Raw genomic sequence first — 24,794 nt, 5'->3', positions numbered from 1 at the left:
CAGCGTCTGTAGGGGCTGCGTCTCCGAGTCCAGCTCGGCGAGGTTGCGCCGCGAAGCGCCCAGGCTGCCCAGCGGTCTGCTGCCCACGCCGCCATTGTACCGGCTGCAGCTGTTCATAGCTATCTCCGAGCAGGCCCGGGCGCTCTGGGACAGGCAAGGCTGCGACCCGGCATGACTCAGCTTCTGGCCGTCTGCATTCACCTGCCATCACGAGGAGAGCCGTACAGAGAGAAGGAGGGAGAGAGAGAGAGAGAGAGAGAGAGAGAGAGAGAGAGAGAGAGAGAGAGAGAGAGAGAGAGATAATTTAGGATATTAAATGTAACTTTTTCAAGGAATATCGTGCTAAATTTGCTCTCTTCTTAAAAGTGTATTGTAGGGACAAATCCAAAACATGAAGAAGAAGAAGACAAGCAGACTTTTATGAAAGAAAAAGATCACTATTTCACTAATTAGTCATATAAATAGGGGGACATATATTAGGGTGTGTGTGTGTGTGTGTGTGTGTGTGTGTGTGTGTGTGTGTGTGTGTGTGTGTGTGTGGAACAGTTTAGTTTTCCCTAAACTAATTTCTTATCTTACTTCCCGTGGTCGAAATAAGAGCACTGTGTTACTTATGTAGAATACAAATGTAGCTCATAAACTATATTGATTCTCAACATTTTAATGCTTTATAAAATATACACTGTATTTTTTAAAACGTAAGCTTTCGACTAATTCTTGATCACATCTCCAGTCCAGACCTAAATTAAAAAATTTGATACCACTCTGAATAACTGCCCTACATTAATTAATCCTGAAAATCCTCCCTGGTATTCGTTGTCCATCTCAACAGGACAATGCAGCTACCCTTGCATGTTTGGCTTGAGCATCTCCTCCATAACAAAGCTGAGAAAAGTGAGTGTGAAATCCAGTGCCTGCAGCAAATGGCCAGTAACAGCACTTTAACAACGTTTGCAGTGCCCTTGACCCTCACAAATGAGCCACATTACCAAGTTGTGAGACGAATATGAGCCTCAACAGGCGGGCAGCAGGTGGGAGTTGAGGGGGTTGGGTGGAGGGAGGGAAGGAGGGAGGGAGGGAGGGAGAGTGAGTCAAGGAATAGAGGAGAGAAAAACCCTGGGCCCCAATCAATAACTCTTTCCCATTCGGCCGCCATAAATTCTCCGACATAAACACATAATTCTATTTTAACTCTGCGAAGCAGTTAAATCGGCCTGTTGGTTCAAGCTGTGATTTGTGAGGCATTGTTGAGACTTGTCCCCCACCCCCAGTCTCCACTCCACCCGCCTCTCCCCGACCAATACAAAAAAACACTACACACACACACACACACACACACACACACACACACACACACAGTGACTGCCCTCACTTTCATAGAGAGTACCAGCAGTTTCGCTAGACGACAACAGGTGACTTTCAGCTGGCGTGCCGCCAAAACATTTCCTGACCACCACTCTGAATGTGCTCCTGAGAGGTTGCCTGACTGGAGCTCTAGGACATATTACTTTACATTAAAGGAAACGTTTGCCTCAGTTAAAGGGACTCTGTGCCCTTAATGTCACCATGAATTACAACATTTTTAGACATTTGCCTTAGACTGAAAGGACTCATAGCCCATTCCAAACTCCCTCAAAGGCTATATCAAAAAGCCACAAGTGCAGGCTGCATATGTCACACACTTCTGTAGTAGTGGTGTTGACCTTTGCTTGCGACCTTTGCCCATTGAACATGTAAAATATTCACATGTAAAATATTCTCCATCCTGATGTTAGAGCTTGAATTCTAAAGTGTTCTCCAGTATGGAGTCCATACGGCGATCCCACTCACCATCCATGACTCAGAGCTTGGATAGAACACTAATTGGAGTCCTGTGGTCTACAGAGCTGCATTAATGTGGCAGCGACACTTGGGCAGACTTAATAAAAGATTATGGTTATGTACCATGAGTCTTCGCCTTGAGGGCAATTTGCTCGTAAAATTATGATATCATTATTTAGGAAAAGGCCTTTAAACTCCACTAAAAATAAGGGCTGTTTATATACTCAGCAACTACATTGATGACACTGATTACGAGTGTGTTTCATCAGAGGATCAATATCTACAGTTAGCAAAGCACAGCACTCACACAGGCAGTCATATAATTCAGAGTGGGACAGAGTATCAAAATGTAGCACAAATCCAGGTGCTAATCGCAACAACACTTATTTATCAAATGTCATTTACAAGAGGATAAGCAACTCACCTATATCACCTAACTCAACTTACCTCACTGAGACATATGAGGATATCCATTTTATGAGAGAACCTGCAAGGCCCTTTTATGCCCATAGATTTCATCATGGATAAAGTCATCAAACACTCTATTACACAGTCATTAGTCCAGCATAAGCCATGGTGGAGTGTTGATATAGCAGTGCAGTAGCAGTGTAGTATTGTTTACTACTAATCTACTGCTAAAAGAGGGGATCCACCAAGAGCGCCTTGCAGCAATTGTTACGCAAGACCACCTGATAAGATGGCATCCGCGTTGCAGCGAGCGAGTGGGCAGGATGGGTTTCGGGGTTCTTCCACGTGCCCGCAGGCATCGCTTGTCTGCATGAGCAGGTCGCGCCATCTGCGCCACCGAGCTCCGAGCCCTGGGGCAGCAACGTCGCTGCCAAAGCCATGCTGGGGCTTCGCTGGCACCGGCCCTGGTGTTGTATTTGGGCGGAGCAGGACTCCACATGCACGTCTCCGCACGTGGAGGAGGAGGATGGGAAAACCCCCTTTTTTCTGTTGTCCCTTTGAATGAGAGTGGAGGGGGATGGGGAAGGGGGGGGGGGGGGTGCGACTCGCCAGAGAGAGAAAATGAAATCAATATCGAAATGCTAGATCCGCCTTATCGTCAAAGCCTAGATCTCTCTCATCTTGCGGGAGTCTGTTCGATGGATGTGTGTTCAGAGCCTAGCCTGCCGAGGAGCCGAAGGGGCAGGGTGGGGGTCATTTTCCATGTCTACCCACCAGGGAGCCACAGATCCCTCAACTCAGATAGAGCTGCAGTGGTTTCCTTTAGCTTTCCCTCGCTGCCTTAAGAAGGGAGGAGATCCTGTCCATGTAGGTGGTCAACTCACCCATTCTGCTACAGACCCCTGTATGCAAGTATGCACAGTGGATACATTATTGTTCTTTTAGCAATTTATGAAAAGATTAAAAAAAAAAAAGATCTGGCTGCCACTGACTGGATGGTTATAGCTGATGATTGTAGCATGTACGCCAGTCTAGGTTGCCATGCCCTTCATCCTGACCAAAGTCAACAAGCCATGTCCACCCTGTTTCTCCAGAACAGACCATCTCAGGACAAACCAATCTGGCTCCTGGAGCTCAACTCTGACAGCTGAAGAGTCCGCAATGACAAGTTCATGATGGCCCCTTGGGAGGCCCCTGCCCATACTGATAGAATATATATTTTACTGTTTCATTCGTCACTTCTGAAAAAAACAACTGCCACAGAAACAAACACTACTTCATCCCATACCGTACATGTGCTTCACCAAATAAATTAACATGCTTGTTTGGTCAGAAAATAGAAAGCGTACCCTCCTTCAGAAACCCAATTTGTTCTTCAGATCTGTTTATTAAAGCGAGTGACAAATGTGTGTTAAGCCAGACTGAGGCAGAGGATACAACATTATTTATTTCCTCTTCAGTAGGATGGTTCCATGGCCCTTACTGCCCTGGGCCTGAATTTAACATTTCAGCTGCTTCTACAAAATTATAAGTTAAACATGTAGTTCAACAAACTGAACAAATAAACGGAATATTATGAGCATAAACGATACATGATATGATATAGTACATGATACTTTCCCCGAAGGTGGGAAACTTAGTGACAGAGACTTTCATTCACAAAGTTCAGAAGAGATGAAGTGCTGACATACAGTATGATCTGATTAGTGTTTTGGTAAACTAGATGTACCAGAACGGTACAAAATATGACCGCTGCCCAGTCCAGCACATGTTTTTCACAAAAATAAGTCACGCTGAAAGGCATATATGATTCTAACTGTCTCAATGAATTGCATTATGCACACTCAATTCTCACTGGTATCTGCTAGACAACAAGTACCAAAACATGATTAGTTCATAGATTTCACATGTAATATACATTTTATACAACCCCACCCCCATCTTGCCTGTTCATAATTCTGAGAAATTCTTGAATTGTGTGCATGTGTGCGTGTACATGTTTATGTTTATGTGTGTGTGTGGGTGTGTGGGTGTGTGTGTGTGCGTGCATGTGTGTGTTTGCCTGTTTATGTGCCTGTGTGTGTGCATGTGCATGCATGCGTATATATGTCTACTGTGTGAGTATGTGTCATACGTAGGATTACTGTGAATGTATGTGTGTGCGTGTGTATCTGTTTATGCACATGTGTGCATATGGATTGGGTTTACATGACCCCTGGAGGCAAACATACGCAAAAAATTGGTCATCCTAGGCCGTACGGTTCTCAAGATATTTACAGAAAACTGTGTCTGCCCTACCCTCCTTTCGGGGGGTCCAGTCCAGCAGGGGGGGTACATATCAAAACGAAAAGCGATGGTTCCATGCTATCCATGTGGGGTTACATGCCCACCAAGTTTCGTGTACCCCGGTCTTTCAGTGTCCCGGGAATCCTTGTTGGTGTACGGTCACTACATGTGCACATAAATTATTTTATTGTAAGGCTCCCCATGAACGAAAGTCCATGAAACTTGGCATGCATTCGGAGGGTGTCATAATGATCCTACACTTTCAATTTCGTGCAGTTTTGACCATGTCAGCCAGAGATATTGTGATGAAAACACCTAATGTTTTGCTTTTTCATTTTTAACTAGGTGGCGCTATACATGAAATAAGTTGTAATGGGATAGGTTGACATGCCCCCTTAAGACCAACATAAAAAAAAAGGTGGACCTCCTAGGCCCTACGGTTCTCGAGATATTCACAGAAAACTGTCTCCGGCTACCTATAGGCCAGTTGGTGTATAGTAACATAAATTAATTTATTGTGTGGCCCCCTATGAACGGAATTCCACGAAACTTGCCGTGCATTCAGAGGGTGTGATAATGATCCTACACTTCCAATTTTGTGATGTTTTGACTATGTTAGGTCACAGATACCTGCGATTACAACACCTCATTTTTACTTTTTTGTGTTTAACTAGGTGGCGCTATACATGAAATGAGTGGTTATGGAATGGATTGACATGGCCCTTTGAGATCAACATACAAAAAAAAATGGTCCTCCTAAACCCTACGGTTCTCGAGATATTCACAGAAAACTGTGTCTGCCCTACCCTCCTTTCGGGGGGTCCAGTCCAGCGGGGGGGCTACAGATCAAAACGAAAACAGGAGGTTCCATGCTATCCATGTGGGGTTACATGCCCACCAAGTTTCGTGTACCCCAGTCTTACAGTGTCCCTGCGCGGCGGTCATAATAATGGCTAAAGATTAAATCAAGTACAGGTTGGTCTGAATATTGTGAAAGAGAAAGAAGGAGTGAGGAAAAGAGGAGAAAGAGAACAGGAACAGGGCCTCTGTGTCATAGAGGAAGAAAGGGACAGAGAGAAATGTAAGGAGGAAAAGAGGAAATAAGAGAAGCAGAAGGAGACAGAAAGAAAGAAAGAAAGATAGAAAGAAAGAAAGAAAGACGGATGGGAGAGGAAACCGAGAGCAGTACCCCCAACAGCAGAAATCGGACTGTTGTAGCAGAAAGTGTGCTACAGAGACATAAAGGCCTCACACTGGTTACATAAAACACCTCCACAGCAACTCGCATGGCATCACGTATATTATTTAACCAAAAGGCAGATTAAAATGGCTGATTTAGAGCTCTTTAAACATTTCACATGTGTATATCTTATGAATATGAAGCACTTGCATTCAGCAGACTTTTCATCATCTAAAAGCAGCCATAGTTGTAAAATATTTGAATTACGTTGACAGTCTAACTTCCTCTGTCTTAAATCAATATGTCCTGATGCAAAACAGAAGGCTAACATGACAATCACCCAGCAACACACTATTTTTGTCACAATGCAATCTGATTTCTTTTCACTCGCCACCACAGAGACGAGGGAAAAAACAGAAGTGCAGGCAGAGACAAAGACAGGACGAAAATAATTCTTCACCTCTTCTCAAAGAATGCTGAACGTTTAATTACCACGATTGGAAGAGGGGGACATGGAAAAAAAACTCAACATTCACCACTCTTGTCTGAGTGTAGTGCGAAAGACATCTATTGTTTTGATATCGCAACAAAAGCGCTCATTTTTATTCCCTCATTTCCTGACAGCCGAATGAACAAGGACGCCAATTTCCCTCCCGGGGGCGGCTGCCCCCAAAAGAGGTGCTTTATCTTTTTTTCTTTTTTTTTCCTAAAAAAGCTGTATCAACAATGCAGGTCAAGGTAACCCTAAATGCTGTCACGTCACCAATCCCTAGACCTCACCTCACTCCAGAGAGTGGAAGACTTTTACCCCATTCTGTATTCTCTCACATGTTACAAACACCGTTCCCTGTGAGAGAGCCCTCTGACACTCAACTATCTCTTTGATGCTCTTAGATGTCCAAAACTGCACAATCAGCAGAATATGGAAATCATGGATGCCCATATTATTTTCCCAGTTAAAGCACTTTGATGATGGGCCTCTAGTTCATTGACGACAGCGAAGAACAGAAACCTTTTACTACCAGACTGGTTCGCCATGTTAACTGGCTATTCTCTGTGTAAATGGAAATCAAATGCACAGAGACTAATCTGTATCAGACAAGGTTTTCATACCCACAACAAGGGGCAAACACTAACATGTTTTTCACACTAACAACACAAACATTAACCCTCCCCTCATCTATCAGATACAAGATACATCAGATTAAAGGCTTATAGTGTCTCAGAACAGACAGATGAGCTACAGATGAGGGGGTCTAATATCAGGGGTATTAGTGGTAATTACAACAGGTTTCTCTATTAGTGGTAATTACAACAGGTTTCTCAGATCCCACTGATGTAAATTAGTATTGGTGAAATGGCATCAGTCAAATGAATCAAATAGCACACTACTACAAGAATATGCAATAGGGTCCACTTCACTGTCATCTGTCTTAAGAGCTGAGTAAGACACAATTAATACATCTGTTTCCACAGCATTTAAAGTGGATTGGATTAGCAAACATTCTTTCTTTCACGGACATTCAATACTAGAGTTCATTACTCTGTTCATTACAAACAGCTACATAGTACAGCCAAGTTGTGAATAGGCTACACTCACTTCTCAACTCCAACAAGAAGCAGATAGTCACACCTCCACAGAACCTAATCATTTGAACGAGTCACTCACTACACTTCACACCCATTTTTCAGGAGTTCTCACTCCTGACAACACTCTCATGATTCACAGCGTGTGAGTGTGCACATCAGTGACGAACGCCAACTCTGCCAGGAGGATCCTTCTGAGCGATCATTCTGCCCTGTCTGTCTGTCTGTCTGTCTCTCTGTGTCCCGTGCCCAGTCCGCCAGTGGTGGCACTGGGCACCTCCGGCACATGTGTGGCCCCTCTCTCTCCTCGCAGGCCTCCTCCTACTCGTCTGCTCCGCAGTCCATAGCAATCCAATTTAAAAAATCTATTTTGACATTGAATTTGCACTCGCTCAGATCTCCCATCAAGCTCTCTCTATTTCTCACCAGGCCCTCTCGCCCGTAATGAAATGTCCACAACAAACCTGAGAGGTTATGATTGAATCTGTGACTCATAGCTTCCTTTTTACCACTACCCCTCCACACACACACACACACACACACACACACACACACACACACACACACACACACACACACACACACACACACACCTCATCCTCGTTCTCTTCACATCAAAATCTCATTCTTCCACTGAGCCATATTCTGCCCCATCTGTATCGCCATTAAGCTACTGCCGCGGGTGCTGCGTCGCCTCAGTGCCAAGCAGCCCTCAGTCAGTTTTGTGATAATTGTCAGTGTTGTTCGCCCGGCGACATAAAAACAATCGACAAGGTGTCAATACCACTGCATGCTTAGGATGCAAACTGCAAGGTTGTTGTTGCTCTTTACGGGCATAATTATACAGGCGTCACGTAACTGAATCAGGGAATCATGTTGCTCCACACTGGTGTGAGTTTTGGGAGAGTTTGGCAGTGGAGGTTATCACCATTCTACTGCCCCACAGACAACAGACATTGATAGGATAACAGCAAGAACCAACCGAGTGAATAACCTAAGAGTCGTACCTCCAGGTGATCTCCTTAGCAATACAAGAATTATACAAGTATAGTCCTAATAGTCCAAGTAAAGTTCTAATGATAGGCCTGGGAAATAAGCAGCAAGTTAGTGACTTCTGGGTATGTTTTTGCAACAGAATGATATTAGCACTGGCATCAGAGAGCGTGTGAGGCCGATCCAGCACGCTTGGTGAGATGCAGTGTGTGTGTGTGTGTGTGTTTTGTGTGTGTGTCTGTGTGTGTGTGTGTGTGTGTGAGTGTGTGTGTGTGTGTGTGAGTGTGTGTGTGTGTGAGAGAGATGTGTGTGTGTGTGTGTGTGTGTGTGTGTGTGTGTGTGTTTGGGTAGTACTGATGAGTTTTGTGTTTGGGAGCACTATGGCATTAGCACGCCCTGAGAAGTCAGTGTACAGTGAAAATGGATTGTCTGTCTACTGACCTAAAAACGTTATACATTTGCATGCTCAAAATCTCTGCCTCAATCTGAATCTGAAGCATTGCTTTGGGTACATTATCATTGTCAGTTGGCCAATGTATAATTTTCATTTCTTCATTATTTAATTCTTGGTACAGAATGTTGCATAAAAATTGTTGCCAATAGCAATGGAAAACCAGAACGGTAAAAATGGATAAATCAATGACAAGTAAGCATTTTAAAGATGAACATCTAATGAGTTTTATAAGGAATAAACAATCAATCATACAAAATAAGTTTGAGTGAATCTCCAACAACATATCAGAGAAATGTTACAGTTTACAGACTTCGGTCCACTAATGAACTTATATTTCTGTGCATACCAAACATCACCAGAGCAAGAGTTACTATGATAAAGAATTTCTGGCATGTCTCAAATTGGTGCAGCAACAGAAAGCCGGTTGCAAGGAAATCCTGGAAGGTAATGGGGAATTGTTCTTTGCACACTGTCATCCATCACTCTCCAACAAACTCTATTTCCATTGTTACTGGGTCCACTAGGACTTAAAGTCAATAATGTAAAAAACCCAAGTCAAGGTTCATATCCTAAGCACATTGAAAAGACAAAAGCCCTAAAAACAACAACTCACTATTACAGGGCTACACTTTCAAAACACACTTATCTAACCGTATGACTGACAAAAAACTACATGGCCATAGAATATGCATACAATGAAATGAGACAAAACTGCTTAAGACATCACCAGCAGTAGATGGTCAATCAATTGTAGGACATTTATAGTCTACCCAGATTATGGCCTTTGAGAAAACAAGTCTAAGGAACTGCTATGGCAGACTCAGGCAACACTTTTTCCCCTGCAATATTTTTAATGAAATTAAGCGCAGTGCCTCAATTTCCCTGTGGAGCAACACTAAAAATTGCCTCCATTTAAATGGATTTTTGCCTTAAAAGGAAATGGCTTGTGAGAGCAAATAAATACATCGGGAGAGACACCCTTCAAGTGGAAAAATAAGAAGCCAAATAAAAAACACACACACACACACGCACACACAAAAACACGGCAGTCACAAAACAATCAAAAAGTGGCACCTCACACAGCTTATCGGTTGACTTCAACAGCACTCCAGCATGGCACTGCAGCAGCTCCGAGCAGTAAAATCAGCCTTTGCACCTAATAACTCCTCGCATAAGCGACTTGAGAGTGCATGGCTGTTGGACTTAACAGATTTCGGGCTTGTATGCACTATACACTTCCTTAACAGTGCCCCTGAGGAATGGCAATGGCATATCACATTCCGGTCACCATTGTTTGTGTTTACAGACAGGGATCGGAATACATTACTCTTATGTAAACCATATCTGTTTGAATTCATGAACTTATGGATGTGGCAGTCTATGACGTCCATACCATGTCTTCATCAAGACACCAAGGCATTACTTGGTGTGTTGTAAAAGAAATGGCAAAGAAGACATCAAAGTAAACTGTATCAGACAGTGATTTGAGAGCAGCATTAACAATCTCTCTTCGATTATACTCCAACCAAATATTTCTCTTCTCAAAGAAAAGTGTTTAGACTTAACCTTGACAGACACAGCTTAGAAGTAATGACATTATACATTTTAATGAAGCAAAAATGTTGTGATGACAAAACAAATTATATATCACACGATTTGTAGCTCTACAGCTTCTAGTAGTGCATCTGCTTATGCACTGTAATATTAACACAAAATCCAGCGACTGAGTGTGTTCGATGAAAGGAGCGAGTTGAGAACTGTGGGTTGGTGTTTGGTGAATACGTATGGTGCCATTAGAGAATTAGCTCACTCAGCCATTTACTGCAGTGGCCGTGGAGGGAGAAGAGAATATATTAAAAAAAAATAATAAAACCATCCCCGACCCAAATGCATCACATCATTCACAGTGTCCTAACTTCAGACTGAACTGCTTCCAGGAGTCTCCCATACACAATGATTATATTGGACGAGAATCACTGGAGCTCTTTCAATACTAATAAATGCTGGAGAGGACAGGGAAATGGGGGTGAAGAGTGGGGGGAGAGGGGGTTGGGAGGGGCGGGTTAGGGTGGGGGTGGAGGGGGGCGCGCTGAGCCAATTACACTTTCCACAAATTACACTTGATTAACCAGTACGAGAACAGCTGCAGTGGCAAAATACCAATGGCTGAGGCCATGGCTGTGTGTGTGGATGTGTGATGAAATCCCCTCAAACGAATGTTATTTTGCATACATGTAAAAAGCCATGTAATGCTATCTCATGTCCCTCATTTGCAACACTGTGCCATAAAGGACCCCTAAACACCTAGCTCAACCAAACCCCATACTGTTTTCACATCTATTACAGTTTGACAATTGGCCATAGACTGTATCAGGAAGAGCTTTCATTGTCATTGTCAAAATTGTCCATTGTCCTTTAATTTACTTTGTTTTGGATACGATCACCCAAGGACACAAAAATGCTAACGCACTAGTGGGTCTGTGCATGAGCAGACTTTTAACCCTCCATACTGATAGCATAGCTTATGTGTTGCACTGTCGTGTCATGCCCTCCAGAGACAGACAGGTGGACGTGTTCGGAGTCAGACGAGCAGGAAGGATTTTCCCTGGCAGCCTACAGTATGGCTGACACGCACTTCCTCTCTCCATGTTTACCTTCGAGGTGTCGGCTCTGTTTACCCTCGCACTGTTCAAGTCTGGGTAAACATGGCCTCCTTTTGTAACCGAGAGACTTTAAAGACTTGTCTACCACGGAAAAAAATAACAGTTCGGAAAAATCTATTATTTTGTCAGTGTTTCCCCCTCATGATCGAAATGGTAATGACCAGCAACCATCTAAAATCAAGAGGCCCAGGGCTCTATTCTGGAAGATTATTGGGGAATAAATGAAATACCCTGAGAAATGTGTAGATCTAATTGTGGTTACCAATTACATATTCAGCTATAAATTATTCAAAATCTCTAAAATACCATCCTGGTAATGTTCGGCCAGAGTAAGATTGTGAAAACCACATTCATCTTGTAACATTGTAGCTGACTATGACTAAGCTGGGCAGATGATGTAAATTTCACTGCAAATTATAGTTGTCATTCAACTTAAAGTGACAAACTCTGCATGCATGCACACACACACACACACACACACACACACACACACACACACACACACAGAGACAGACACACACAGGATCACTCACACAGTAGATATCACTCTAAATTTGTTCACATGATGGACCCTTTCTTATCCTTTTCAATATTCATGAAACCAAAGCATCCTCACAAAAAACCTGCGTGTTTTGGACAGTTGATCCCTACTCTCCACAACACCTTTATTATGTTCCTAATGATTCAAAAGACTGGGCTACTCTATGTGTCTGTAATGGACAGAGCCATTGTGATAAAAACAACAAATTTGATGACAATGGTTTATAGGACTACATGTTTAAAATAAAATGTTTAATGTACAGTACCTGTACAATGCATGTCTCTGTTCATCAGTGAATATCTGTGATGAGGTAAATCACATCATATTCTCCAGAAAACCCCTCTCTCACCATCATGATACTGACACAGGCCTCATTAAATTAGCTAGTATAATCATTTTTTGTTTACTGTAAGAACAGAACAAACCCTCTCACCTAAATGTTTGACTTAGGCCTACCCATTGCATGGCTATTGCAAAGTAATGTGGAAATATCAGAAGAAAAGGTATAGGGCGGAAGAGACAAATATGACCAACTGCATAAAAGAAGGGATACACTTGTTAACAGGGAAACCGGTACTGAAACAGTTGCTTTACAGTGAATCATTCACACAAGAATGAATAAATATGGGTTTCAAAACAACAAATATCTGCTCATAAATATCATTTTTTCTCAAGAGTCAAGACAGGTGTGTGAAACTCGGGATAGCTCATCAGAGTCGTGTTACATTAAAACATTACTCAGACGCTGACATGGCGGTGTCACCTACACAAACCCAGTAGAAATACCAGGCTATTTTTTACAGAAGTTAAACACGTGCCCTAGCCACCATCTGATTCGCATACTTAGCCTATACTTTTTTCTTTAAACTGCCTTTCTGGCTATTCAGTTCTCATCTGATCACTTAATTAATTTAATTAGAGGATAAATATAGCTAACATCCAGTGGGCTAGAGTGTCCTATGTTTTAACAGTACGAAATCAACCAAAGTGCCAAAGACAATCTGCGTCCATTCAGGTCCTCGTTCTGGAAGCACAACTGGGTAATTAAAAGAATGCTTGATATGGAACAGCTCATCTCCCCTGCGCTCGCATATAGGCTATAGCCTACTTGAAGCTAGAATTATGATCTTAAACGACGGAAATGAAAAAAGAGCCAATAAACGAAGGGTGAAACATAAGTAAACAGGAGTAGAGACGCGATGCATCTTAGTAGAGACAAGCGCCATTATACAGTAGGCTATACAACGCAGCCTGTTGAAATTTCCAGACGATATGAGCTTTCCGTTCACTTGATAGGCTATATGCAGTGATGTCGCACGATGATTCTTGTGGCGAAACATATTGGTTCAATTGATACACATTACATAGCCAAAACACTTATACAGTTATGATATCCTATTACGTGTGAACAGACGATGCTCACTGAAAAGCCTACACGCGTCAGGCTCCGCAATCCTTCCATTAGCTACCTGTTAATCGCAAACTTTAAAGCAACTAACACGCAGCTTTCAGTGCGTTTACAAAGGTCACGTATTTAACCAGGTGACATGTGCAATGCAAAATAAATGATTAGGTTTGGTTTAGATAAGAGCTGACAGGGCTGTGTATGAAATTTTAATTTACCTTCTGTCCTCTGCTACTCTGCGTCCCCTCTTGCAGGTGGTTTTCCAACCACAACCGACTGTCGGTAGAGTGAGGCCGGCCGCTTCTGCTGCTACTTCCCGCAGATGGGCTCCTCACTCCCTGGCATCTGCTGTGAGGACAGTTGGCGGACTGGTGGCAATGTCGCGGACAAGACGGATAATGTTCACCAGTTCTTCGGCCGTCACTGTTACAGGGGTGATGCCAGTGTGCATGAGAGTCTGGCTGTTGATACTGCTGTTGCTGCGGCAGAGAGAAGTGCTGGTGTCTGCTCAGCTCCCTCGATCCATTGGCGCAGCAGTTTGGATGACTGCTTCCAACCAGCCGTTGCTGCTGAACCTGCAGCGGAGCCGGTTGCGCGTCTCCCGGCTGAAATAAAACTACTTGCTGGCTCCCGTCACTCACCCGACATTTACCAAGGCTCGGTGATCTCGGAGAGTTTGTTGCCACCGAGGAACAGGGAGCGCTCTGCTGATGTAGCTTGTAATGGTTGTGGTGGTGGTGCTGCTGTTGCTGCAACAGCTGGTGATGCTCCCTTCTGCAGTGGCACGCGTGGTGCTCCTGTTGGCAATTCGCAGCTTTATGCCACTGATCTCCTCTAGCCTGACTTCGAGAGTACAGCTCAGGAGAATTGTGGGCACACCGCAGTGGATGGCGTTGGCAGCTGGAGTTTCCCTCTTCGGGCAATCTTCCATACGTGTCCTGGTACACGGGTAGCTCCGCCTGCGGCTCTCCAGTGGTGCCCAGACCTTGTTGACGACCCCAAGACTGGTGGTGGTGATGGTGCAACTTGCCGCCCTGCTCTAAGTGCCTATGGTGATCTCCGGGACTTTTAGCCGCTGGCGAACCGCCCCGCTGCAGCTCAGTGGCGTGACAGGTTTCCTGGGTTAGAGGGCTGGGCAGTTCCTGTTGACTGTGTCTTGATAATGTGGAGACCCGCGGCTTGTGCGTTGGAGGTGGTGGCGGCAAACTGCACGCCGGGGCGACTTGACTCAGCCCTGCCTGAGGAGGTGGAGTTGCACTGCTCTGCGCGCCCGTCAGCTGCTGAGTGGGTGCCTGGTTCCCAACTCCCGAGCAGTGATGCTGCATCCCCTCAACACCTGCGACGGGCTCTGACTGCGGCTCCGTGTTGCACTGATCCGACACCCCTTCGCTGCGTGCAGCCCCAGTTGAGTCGAGGCGGCGCGTTTCATTGGTAGGTTTGACCAGGACCAACCTCATCACGTCACAGAGTAGTTACAGGGAACACCGCCTTCATCAGAAAATAAACCCCCACGACTTTCGTGAATGAACCCCCAAATAGCAGCGAACAGCCTGGTGGCAGTGGCTGAGTGAGTAAGGGGATGTAAAGTTTATGAACTTCTACAACCGAAATCATTTCAGCCTTTTCCCAAATGAGTAGTTAGTCACAAGTCAATAAGTTAATAGTTAATAGTTACCAGTTCAGATGGGCACATATGGCAATCACCTGGCAGATGAGAAGCTGTTGTAGAATAGAAAAAAATGAGGAAGAGGTGGTCTGTTAAATAATGGTATCCTTCCTATTGGTTAGTAAAGGCCTGTCAAGGATCTCTTCATCGACAAGTTGCTCTTCATTTATGCAAGTCTCATCCTCAGTGTCATAGGCAACATCCACAAACGCCATGATTTGTCCCCACCATCTTAAGCCTGTAAAAGAAGAGACGCAGAATATACAGTAAATACACTTAAAAAAAGTTAAAGACAACATATAGATTTTGTTGTTTGCGGCTTATTTTACCATCTTTTGACCATGTACCATCCAGTAAATATCAGTGAATGTCTCTGCCCGTATTTCACAAAATGAGAGCCTGGCAAAAGCTGCAGACGCACTGGGCACCCTGCTTGAATAGAGCAGGGAGAAAAACAACTATCAACATCTTTCTGGGCGAGGACAAAGAGATGATAGCTTCAGGGTTGTGGGCAAGTAGAATGCAGCGCTATATTTGGATGTGGCAGATCTCTGTCATTAAAGCCAGTGGTCAGTGTCATAACAGGTCAAGGGATGTTTTTTGTGTCCGATCTGGGACACGGCCGCGGGGGAAACTTGATCATTTTCATTAAGTAATTAGGCTCTGCTGTGGACAGGCACCTGGACAGTATGAAGTATCATTTGCTCGTGGTTTGGGAGGCAACGTTGCTTACAACTATATAAATTGTTAATTTCCTGATCCAACAGACATAGAGGAAAAGAATGAGAGACAGAGAGAGGGAGGGAGAGAAAGGAAGGAGAGACTAAGAGGAAAGACTGGGGCCCAAAGGATCTCATCTGGAGCCGCTACATGTTTAAAAGTCAGGTGACTGCAGTGAACACATGGTTTAACACTGCATTTAGTGCCAACATCAAATAACATTAATAAGAAGGAATCTGGGAGTTCTGAGAACCACAGTTTTCACCAGTCATTAAGATGATTAGGAATTCATAATGCAACCTTTTGCTTTCAGTTTCTTTTGGAGAGCATTTGGGCACTGAAGGAATAACACCTGAAAGCATAACTTTTCTTCTGGACCTTTGAATTACACACGTCTGTGATTTTTTTTGCCCTCAGACAGAAGAGGGTTTGGCATTTTCAGAAATCCTGCAGGTAATCAAGCCTGGAGGTCTTATGTAACGCACTCTCCCTCTGCATTATTGATGCAGACTGGACATACCCCATCTCTCTCTCTCTCTCTCTCACACACACACACACACACACACACACACACACATACACACACACACACACACACACACACACACACACACACACACACACACACACACACACACACACACACACACACCTGTTCCTCAGTCATGGTTTGCATGGAAGGCCCACCACCACTGGGTGGCCACACTGAGGAGCAACACTGTCAGCAGGAGAAGAGGATCAGATGTGACAGGAGCACAGACAACCTTGTCGCTGTCGCATAGATATGTTAGCATGAATGGAAAACAGCCATTTCTTGTGAATTCACCAAGTCTTGTCGTGGCTGTTCAAAGAGAAGATGAAAATCACTGGGGAAATCTGAGGTATGAAGCTAGTACACAATGCAATGAGGAGTATGGATGTGATGGTAAGAATGAGATTTTTCAAAAAACTTTCATTTGCAAATACAATATTATATGCACAGGAGAGAGAACACAAGAGGGAGAGAGAGAGAGAGAGAAGAGAGAGGGAGGGAGAAGAGTAAAGTGATGCTCTTCTCAAAAGCAACCACCTCCTTCCTCCTCAAAATTAAACCTAACCCAGTAATTAACTTACTTATATGACAGTCACTCTCCTCACTCAGAGATTTTGGTACTTGTTACAGCATTTTTGTGTTGCATATTTCAGGCGAGGTTGTATAGTCGTGCCTGTTTGAGCATCTCTGACGCAGGGAGGGCTACTGCTGTTGTTGCTAGTGTAAAGGGACATCTGTGGTCATGTTCTGAACTGTGAGGCGGCACGGCGTGACACGCAGCAGTTAGGGAGATGGAGGGGCCCTGTCAGGAGCAGATGAGCTCCTCTGATCTACTTTCATTTGGTGCCTCCCAGGAAAAAAAGAGAAGTGCCAAGAAAAAAAAGTGGAGGATGAGAGAGAGAGAGAGAAAAGGAAAGAAGGAGGGAAGGAAGAGGCAAGTGAGTGTGTACTCGCAGGGAGGGAGTATGGGAGTCCTGCCATGTTTATCAGAAAGCAGTGCCAAAAAACAAATAAACAAACAAACAAGCGTGACCGTAATCAGCATCAAACCTATAGATTACTGCTGTGCATTGCTTACACCGTCTGATATGAGTTTGAGCAACAGTAAGATAACATGTGCACTGGAACAGGTAAGCATAGCTAGCCATAATGAGGTCATTACCCTGTGACACCAATGTGTTTGTTGATATATGATGCTATGGACATCACTCAGTGTGATTTGCTAAAAGTGTGAATATGATAGATGGCTTAAATAAGCAGCAAATAAAAAATGAAAACAACAACATTGGTGAATAACAGCGGTCATTAGGAGGACCAGGTGGTAAAAGATAAATCCAATAGGAAGTCTATGGTGAAATAGGAACCAAAATCATACACACAACAGAAGGTGTCGACAGAAATGAGAGCACGAGTGACAAGGGCACTGTGATGGCAGGAGGCTGTCAGAACATGGCGGCCATGCTGATAACTTTGAAGCTGGTGAGAGAACGAGAGAACCCTGATTTTGAAATGGTTGCACAAAGAGCACTGCCGTTTCTAGGATACTATCCTACTCTGGCATGGTATCTCCTGCTTGCACAAGGTTTCCCAAACACAAAGGCATGCATGGAATCTTTGCTTGTATGTGCAGTCAATCATTTCAAAATGCTGATACCACACACAAACACACAGATGCATGTGTATTATCCTTTTTTGCTAAACATATAACCCTTACAGTATATTTACAATTTCAACTGCCTTATGGTGTCTCATAATGTTTTGGAAGCATTCTAAACTGTTCTCACAAGAGAGTATTCAGCCCTTAATCAGCTGTGTCAAAGTACCTACATTATGTAATAAATGTAAACAACATAGTGAAATGTGGCACCAGATTTCCAACTTTTTCCCCAAACATCCAATCTGTCACACTTTTACAAAACATTACTCCAGCTACTTCCTGTACACGGACCATAGGACAACAGGATGTTCTTACCTTATTTATGTCACTTGTCAGCTTCACTCCATTGTCTTGGAAGCCGAAAAGAAACTTAATAGCAATATTGGCAAAGGTTGGAGGAATGGTTCTCTTTAGTAAATGGGTGATAAATAAAAATGAATAAGCTTGAAGAGACTGGATGGAGACAGCAAATGGTGGTCCTTTCCCCCCTCCGCCGGCTCTCGTTAGACATAGGACTGGTCCTCCCTTTGAGAGTGATAATGAGGATTCATGCTGAAGAAAGGGCAGTCGAGCTTGTTAAGAGCTGCCATGCAAATGGGGGGCGGTGATGTTGGGCGTCGGGTGGTGATGTGGGTGGAGGTGTGTGGACTGTGGACGGTCCTTGGGGGTGGGGGGTGGGGGGCAGAGACCACAAAGCAACAGGCACCCAGCAGAATCCTAAAAGGCAGCTGACATTGAATCTTCGGAGGGAAAACTGTTCTTTTTTTGTTGTCAGTGATGAAAAATAAAATATAGACTACCGGTCATCTACACAGCATTGCCTTGCTGGTGGTATTGTTGACCAGAGTTGAGGTGAGGGGGAGTGATGCTGGTCAGTCTGAATGGGGAATGTGTAAATGAAGACAGGGGCTGGTGATGGTGCTGGAGGTGGGTGGAGGGAGGGGAGGGGTGGGTCAGGAAGAGAAGCCATTGATGCTCAGCAGTTCAAAGGCCCACACAAAGCCTCTTATCTCCCCCGCCACAAGGAGAACATGCACAAAGCAGCAACTCGCATCAGAAACTACGCACTTGACAACAATAAAAAAAAAAACATATCTGCATCATGTAAACAAGAGATATTTCATATGTATTACAATTACAGGCCTAGAGTTTAGTAATTTTTAGTGATGGGGAAACAATAGTAATAGTAATAAGTAATTTAAGATAAGTATTGATGTGTTTGGATTGTAAGCATATCGAAAAAGTGAAATCTGCCAAAAATGAATGAAAATATAAAAGATGCAATGTCTCAGTAACACAACAAAAACACAAGTAACTGTTATCTACATAAATGTACATCCATACAACTGAGATAATCCTTTAAACCTTGATGTGAACTACAACAAATGATCAGCAGATCAATTAGGAATTTGCATAATATTAGTAAGATAGCCTAATTTGTCCTCCAAGAATTCAGTTTAACTTAAAATTCCACAAATGCTCATAAAATAGACATTTTGCAATAGAAGTTAAAGCAACACCAAAGAACTTTCCCTCTGTCGCACACACACTATTTGTTTATCCAGCACCGGCTTTGCAAATAACGATATCCACAGACAAGGTAGAATATTTTGCTTGACTTACGAAGGATGATGTATTGCGACATTAGATGCAAGTGAAATTTGTAGTTTCTTATGTCTCATTCAATCGAACTACAGATCCGCTACCCGATCTGGCAAACTTACATAGTGTGGTTATAGCCGATAGATGGCCGCGAAGCGAATGCAGAATTGCCGTTCACCCTGTTACAAGTTGATGAACCACTGAAACGATTTTGGAAACATTATTTTAAGTTATAAAAAACTCTTTGGTGTTGCTTTAATACTCTTAGATGATCACAAACACGGAAATTCACCCTGTCCCTGCCTCTAAAATATGAATGCAGTGCAGAAGACTCAGCTGGGAGATAATGACCCCAAACCACTGATACCCCATGGTGCTTAGCATGTCTGCATAGTTACCAGACACCTACACATGCCACATGTTCAAATCATGGCTTTGGTGGGAATGCGGGCGATAGGGAGAGAGTATGTGGTTGGTGTGTGATTGTTGTGTGGGTCCATGTGTGTGTAAAGGGGTGATCGAATACCGAGCAACGTGACCTTGTCATGTACCAAGGCTCTGTTGTTGAGGGAGTTCCGTTCTATTTTTAGAAGCGTGTTCTCGCTCTGAGCAGCAGGGGCTTTTCCCGGTGAAAGTCTTCCAGCTGCGGCAGAAACCAATCTAAAGATGTTGAAATGGTCACTGAGAATAAAAACCAGATCTATGTGGAAATATTCTACCCAGATGGATCGGAGCTGTAAGAAGCAAAACCATTTAAATTTCTTGACCTTAAATTATGCATTCATAGACACTATTTGGTTTGAATCAGAGGGAATATTGACACACCAAATCTGATACAATTTCTTTTTGAAACATTACCCATGTTTTAAAGGGGAACATGCACGTTTTTTAGCTTAATTTACCTTAACAGTTTCGGAGTCATTGGATTGGTTATATGACTTTTTCTGGGGTGAATAGTGGCCGTCTCGCTTCCCCCTAGCGTCTGTGAGCTGAAAGACCCGCCTTGCAACTTTAGGCCAGCGAGCCGCCGGCCTCAGAGACCGAAAAGTCTCGGGGTCTCGCAATGTAACAAATTGCTTTACTGCACTAAGAAAAGAAGCAAAAAGCGGGTAAACCATTGTCGGAGGAACAGGGAAAGAGGAAACTGCAGACTGACTGATTGAGGAGTGTTATAAAATATATACTCTGAAGCTTTAGGGGGAGCTCTGCAGAGAAACATACGAGCAAAAAGTGAGAAAACAGCAAAGAAATTGGCAAAACTGCATAGGGGGGCTTTAAAGCAGCACTAAAGAAGATTTGTCCCCCTACAGTTGAGAACCGCAATAATAAACCAACTAAATATGTGTCTTTTGTTACAAAGTATGAACATATGTAACTCCGATACAATATAAAGGGAATGCACCAACAGCAGTCTGTACGGCACAGAAAGTTGGTATAGGTCGGTAATCGCCTATAGAGGGCCATTCAGACAATGGCAGAAGTGCTGTTCGTTAAGTTATGAGGTTATGTGCCATCTAAATTATTTTGGAAGTGTTATGTTAAGGTAAAACAACTCTTAACGGTGCCTTTAAAGCATTAATAAAATGGCAGTGAGAGTACTCTTCACTGGTCTTAAATCTCCTCCCTTAAGCATGTTATGAGATTGCTCTCCCAGTGATTAACCATCTCATTCAGCCGTGCACCCTGTCCTTGAGGGCTACACAATTTGGCAGTGACTCTGAAACTGTCGCAAAAGAGAGCCAAATGTTGTTCTTTATCTTCGTGTACAGGAAGGGTGTGTATTTTAATTAACAGACACAGCAGGAAGCTATGAAAAACCTCACAAGGCGATGGGAAATGCACAATCTGGAGCTAATGTTAATTATTTTTGGTTTAGCAATAAATTAGTGGGGGAACATTATATAACCCCATACAAAGGTGTTACTCTCGGGTTTTTAAAATAGTCTGCTCATATGGGAACCAATAAAGTGAAAAATGTCTGGGTGTCTTTGCCAGCCTATATTATGCCAATAATTCTTCTCCATGCTAAAAAAGAGTCCTGATTTATCTGTATCTTTCAGAATTCTGAGGGGAACTATTCTACATGATTGCATTATAACTCAAATAACCTTCAAAGCAAAACAAGCCTGTTAACTTATAGCTTTAATGTACATGAACTCAGCTCTCAAGCTTGTGAACAATGAGACATTACAGGGTAATGGGCTGAAGTCACATCTATAACCTGTGAGGGGCTAACAGAGCCTTTCTGTTGTCATGATAGTAAATTATCCAAACTCAAGGCCTTGCAAGAGACAAATGGCAGAAGTGGATCAATATCAGTCACAGTGTAAGTGCTAACTGAGGCCTCATGCTTAAAGACGCAGCTCAGGTGGACAGAATAAATGTTGGGTTTACCAGTGCCAATATCACAAGGCCTGAAGGTTCCAGCTGTCTGATAATGTGGACCATACACATCTTAATTACATCCATGTAATTGCCAATATCGAGGTACCTTGTATGCCACTGGCAGTGATATGTCTGTGCCATGATGTAAGAAAGAAGCCGAAACTGTGCTAGTAGTTTGTAATGCTACCCATATCTGTTTCTCATCAACATCGCTGACCAACATGAAGTACACTACTGGAATGGGTCACATGCAAACATACAGTAAATCCTTTCTGACTGGTATACCTCCAGCAATACTTTGTGGAATTTGTCATTTCTGTCATGGGTGAATTGATAAAGTAGAGCACAAAATACAGACAAGTTAGGCACTTTTGGGAACATATGGCATGAGAGACACATTATCTAAGACTTGTGAAGACTTTAGAAAATGAAACAGCTTAGCTTGCAAGTATGCAATAGTAAGTCCCTTCACCATACTTGCAGTACACTGCCCCCCCTCTCCCCCCCCAATACACAGCACATTGAGGAAGCTTCTCCAACACACATATTGCACACTGCCCTCCCCCCACATACACAGCACACTATCCCATCTCCCTTGTCATCTCCCCAACACACACACCAAGACCCCTGGCAGTTGGGTTAGCCCCTTGAGCCGTGGATCTGCCCAAGGTTTCTTTATAAGGGAGTTTTTCCTTGCCCCTGTTGCTCTTGGGTGCTCCTTGTTGGTGCCCCCCCCCCCAATCCCAATCCTCCCCCACCTTTCTTATGCAGCCCTTACCACTTAATCTACTAAACCCCTCTTCTACTGCACTTTTTATCCCCCACACTTCCTTGTATCCTTGTATCCTTGTATCCTAGCCACTTTGCCTGTCATGTTAAATGTCAACTTACATGTGATAGATATAGGCAATAAACTTTGTCACATGGTCAAAGATGATATAGGCTATTTTAACATACCCTTGCGGCAGTCCAGCCAATAGCAAAATCACCAGCTGAGGGTCTGGGGACAGGGAAACAGTCCTTAATTGCTTTAATACCCAACAGGTTTGAGAGGGCATTCACTGCCATGGATTCTATCAGTGGGGCAGCTCAGATGGGCCGAGTGGCAGGAGGCCGAGAGCTGTTCCCGGTCTCTCGGCAGGTGCTGAGGCAATTTCGTGTCTAGGCGTTGAGAGTCCCACAGGAGACGGCACTTCTGATTTCCAACCAGGCCACCAATGTGTGGTCAAATTCACTGGCTTGCTCCACCATGGCAGAACTACCTTCACTTCATCCTGTCACTACATGGTTATTTCATGGAAGACAAAACAAAACATTCATAAAACGGAGGACACTGGTGATGGAGGGCTATTAGAGCTAATTGAGCTCCTCCCTGTTAATTTTAATTTGATGGCAAAGACTGCGGTCACAAAAGAGTCTGTTTTTATGAATCCCTCTTTAACACTCCACTGCAGTGTCCCATATGCCAAGATAAGATTCTTTTTAGAGTTTTAAAGTTCTTTTTACTTTGTCGTTCACTCTTCACACTGTTCAGACAGTTGTTCACTCTTATACCCCATCGCTCTCTACTTTAAACAGTGTTTAAGAAGCTGTTGAACTGGCCTGCATTTGATAAAAACAAAAACATGAGCAGTCTAACACAGCCAGACCAACTTCAACTTCAAATGTATTATTATCCCTAAGGAAATTTGGTCTGCAGCAGGCATCAAGACATAAGAAAGGAAGTAACAATAACAACAACAACAACAAATACATATTCCACAACACAAACAAAACAACTCCTACCACACTGAGCCAGAGACTGAAACATTAGAGACAACACATTAACTAAATAAAGCCACTGCTGGGCCTTTTACACAAATAGCGTCAGTGTTGGGTTCAAAGAATAACGTATTATCAATAATGGTTCCCAAATATTTATAATGAGAAACAATCTCAACATCCTTCTCCTGAATGAGTATATGTGACATTAGGCTGTGACCTACGGAAGTCGATAATCATGTCTATAGTCATGGACATATTTATTGATAGCCAAAAATCTTTGCACCAGGCAATCAGTCATCAACTGCATACAATGACTGTACCATCAGCACATTTAACAAGGTGCCTGTTATAAGTACTCCCACAGTCATTGGTGTATAAGATAAAAAGCAGTGATGAAAGGACACAGCCCTGTGGGGAACCAGGAAGAAAATAGTTTAGAGGGGGCCTCATTCCATGCTTCAGGCCTCCTTGATGCTTTTATTACATCTTGCGCTGAGTCTCAGAAAGAGAAGTACTCTGCAGGCTGCAGTATGGGCAAAAATCAACTGGCTCTTGTCCACACTAGACTCAGCCAAAAACATATCTCCCATCTTCAGTCTTTTTGTGCACTTTTGTAATCAGTATAAAGTAGGCTGTTCCATGTGGTTTTGAAGTCTCTCCATGATCTCTGGGCACTTCCTGTCCATCAATAAACAATAAACTCCAGCTGAACTCTCATCACTGCACCCTGTCTATATGGTTCCAGCCGCCTCATGCCCTGGTCAGCACCACTGATGACATCACTCACTCTCCATTTTCAAGCCTCTTATTTTATTTATTTATTTAATTTTATTAAAATGTATTATTTTAATTTCTATTGATGGTACAAAGTTGTGTTATTTTACATCTTTGTGCTTTAACACAGGACCACTGCAGGCCCTATGAAAGAATAAACCATTGCCCCCCCACCCATCAATGATAATATTGATCATTATATTCTAAATGGGAGGTCCCTGTCAGTCCAGGGCCCCTGGAATCCCCCCTCCATACACAGACATCATCCCTGCTTTTTAAAGGTTTACTGCTCATGATTAGTACTTCACCCAGTCTGTAGTTGTAGGTTATATAAAAGTGTGTGTGTGTGTTTCTGG

At 43.4% G+C, this 24,794-nt stretch overlaps 1 protein-coding gene across 4 annotated transcripts in view; it reads right to left on the bottom strand.

The window, feature by feature from the left end:
• kcnn1b (potassium intermediate/small conductance calcium-activated channel, subfamily N, member 1b) overlaps positions 1–14,789 on the bottom strand; it is a 42,565-nt gene extending 27,776 nt beyond the window's left edge. For all 4 annotated transcript variants that reach the window (XM_048252642.1, XM_048252644.1, XM_048252643.1 and 1 more), the window contains exons 1-2: positions 13,557–14,789; positions 1–201 (exon numbers count right to left, since the gene is read on the bottom strand). The exon at positions 1–201 is cut by the window's left edge and continues 345 nt beyond it. In XM_048252642.1, coding sequence (XP_048108599.1) covers positions 1–201; positions 13,557–14,663 — 1,308 coding nt within the window. In that variant the 5' untranslated portion in view covers positions 14,664–14,789. The remainder of the gene's footprint in view (positions 202–13,556) is intronic.
• Positions 14,790–24,794: the final 10,005 nt, after the last annotated feature.

This window comes from Alosa alosa, chromosome 9, assembly GCF_017589495.1.
Source record: "Alosa alosa isolate M-15738 ecotype Scorff River chromosome 9, AALO_Geno_1.1, whole genome shotgun sequence".
NCBI classification, from domain to species: domain Eukaryota; kingdom Metazoa; phylum Chordata; class Actinopteri; order Clupeiformes; family Clupeidae; genus Alosa; species Alosa alosa.
The sequence above is the reverse complement of the archived record's forward strand: the minus strand, read 5'-3'. Positions and strand labels throughout refer to the sequence as shown.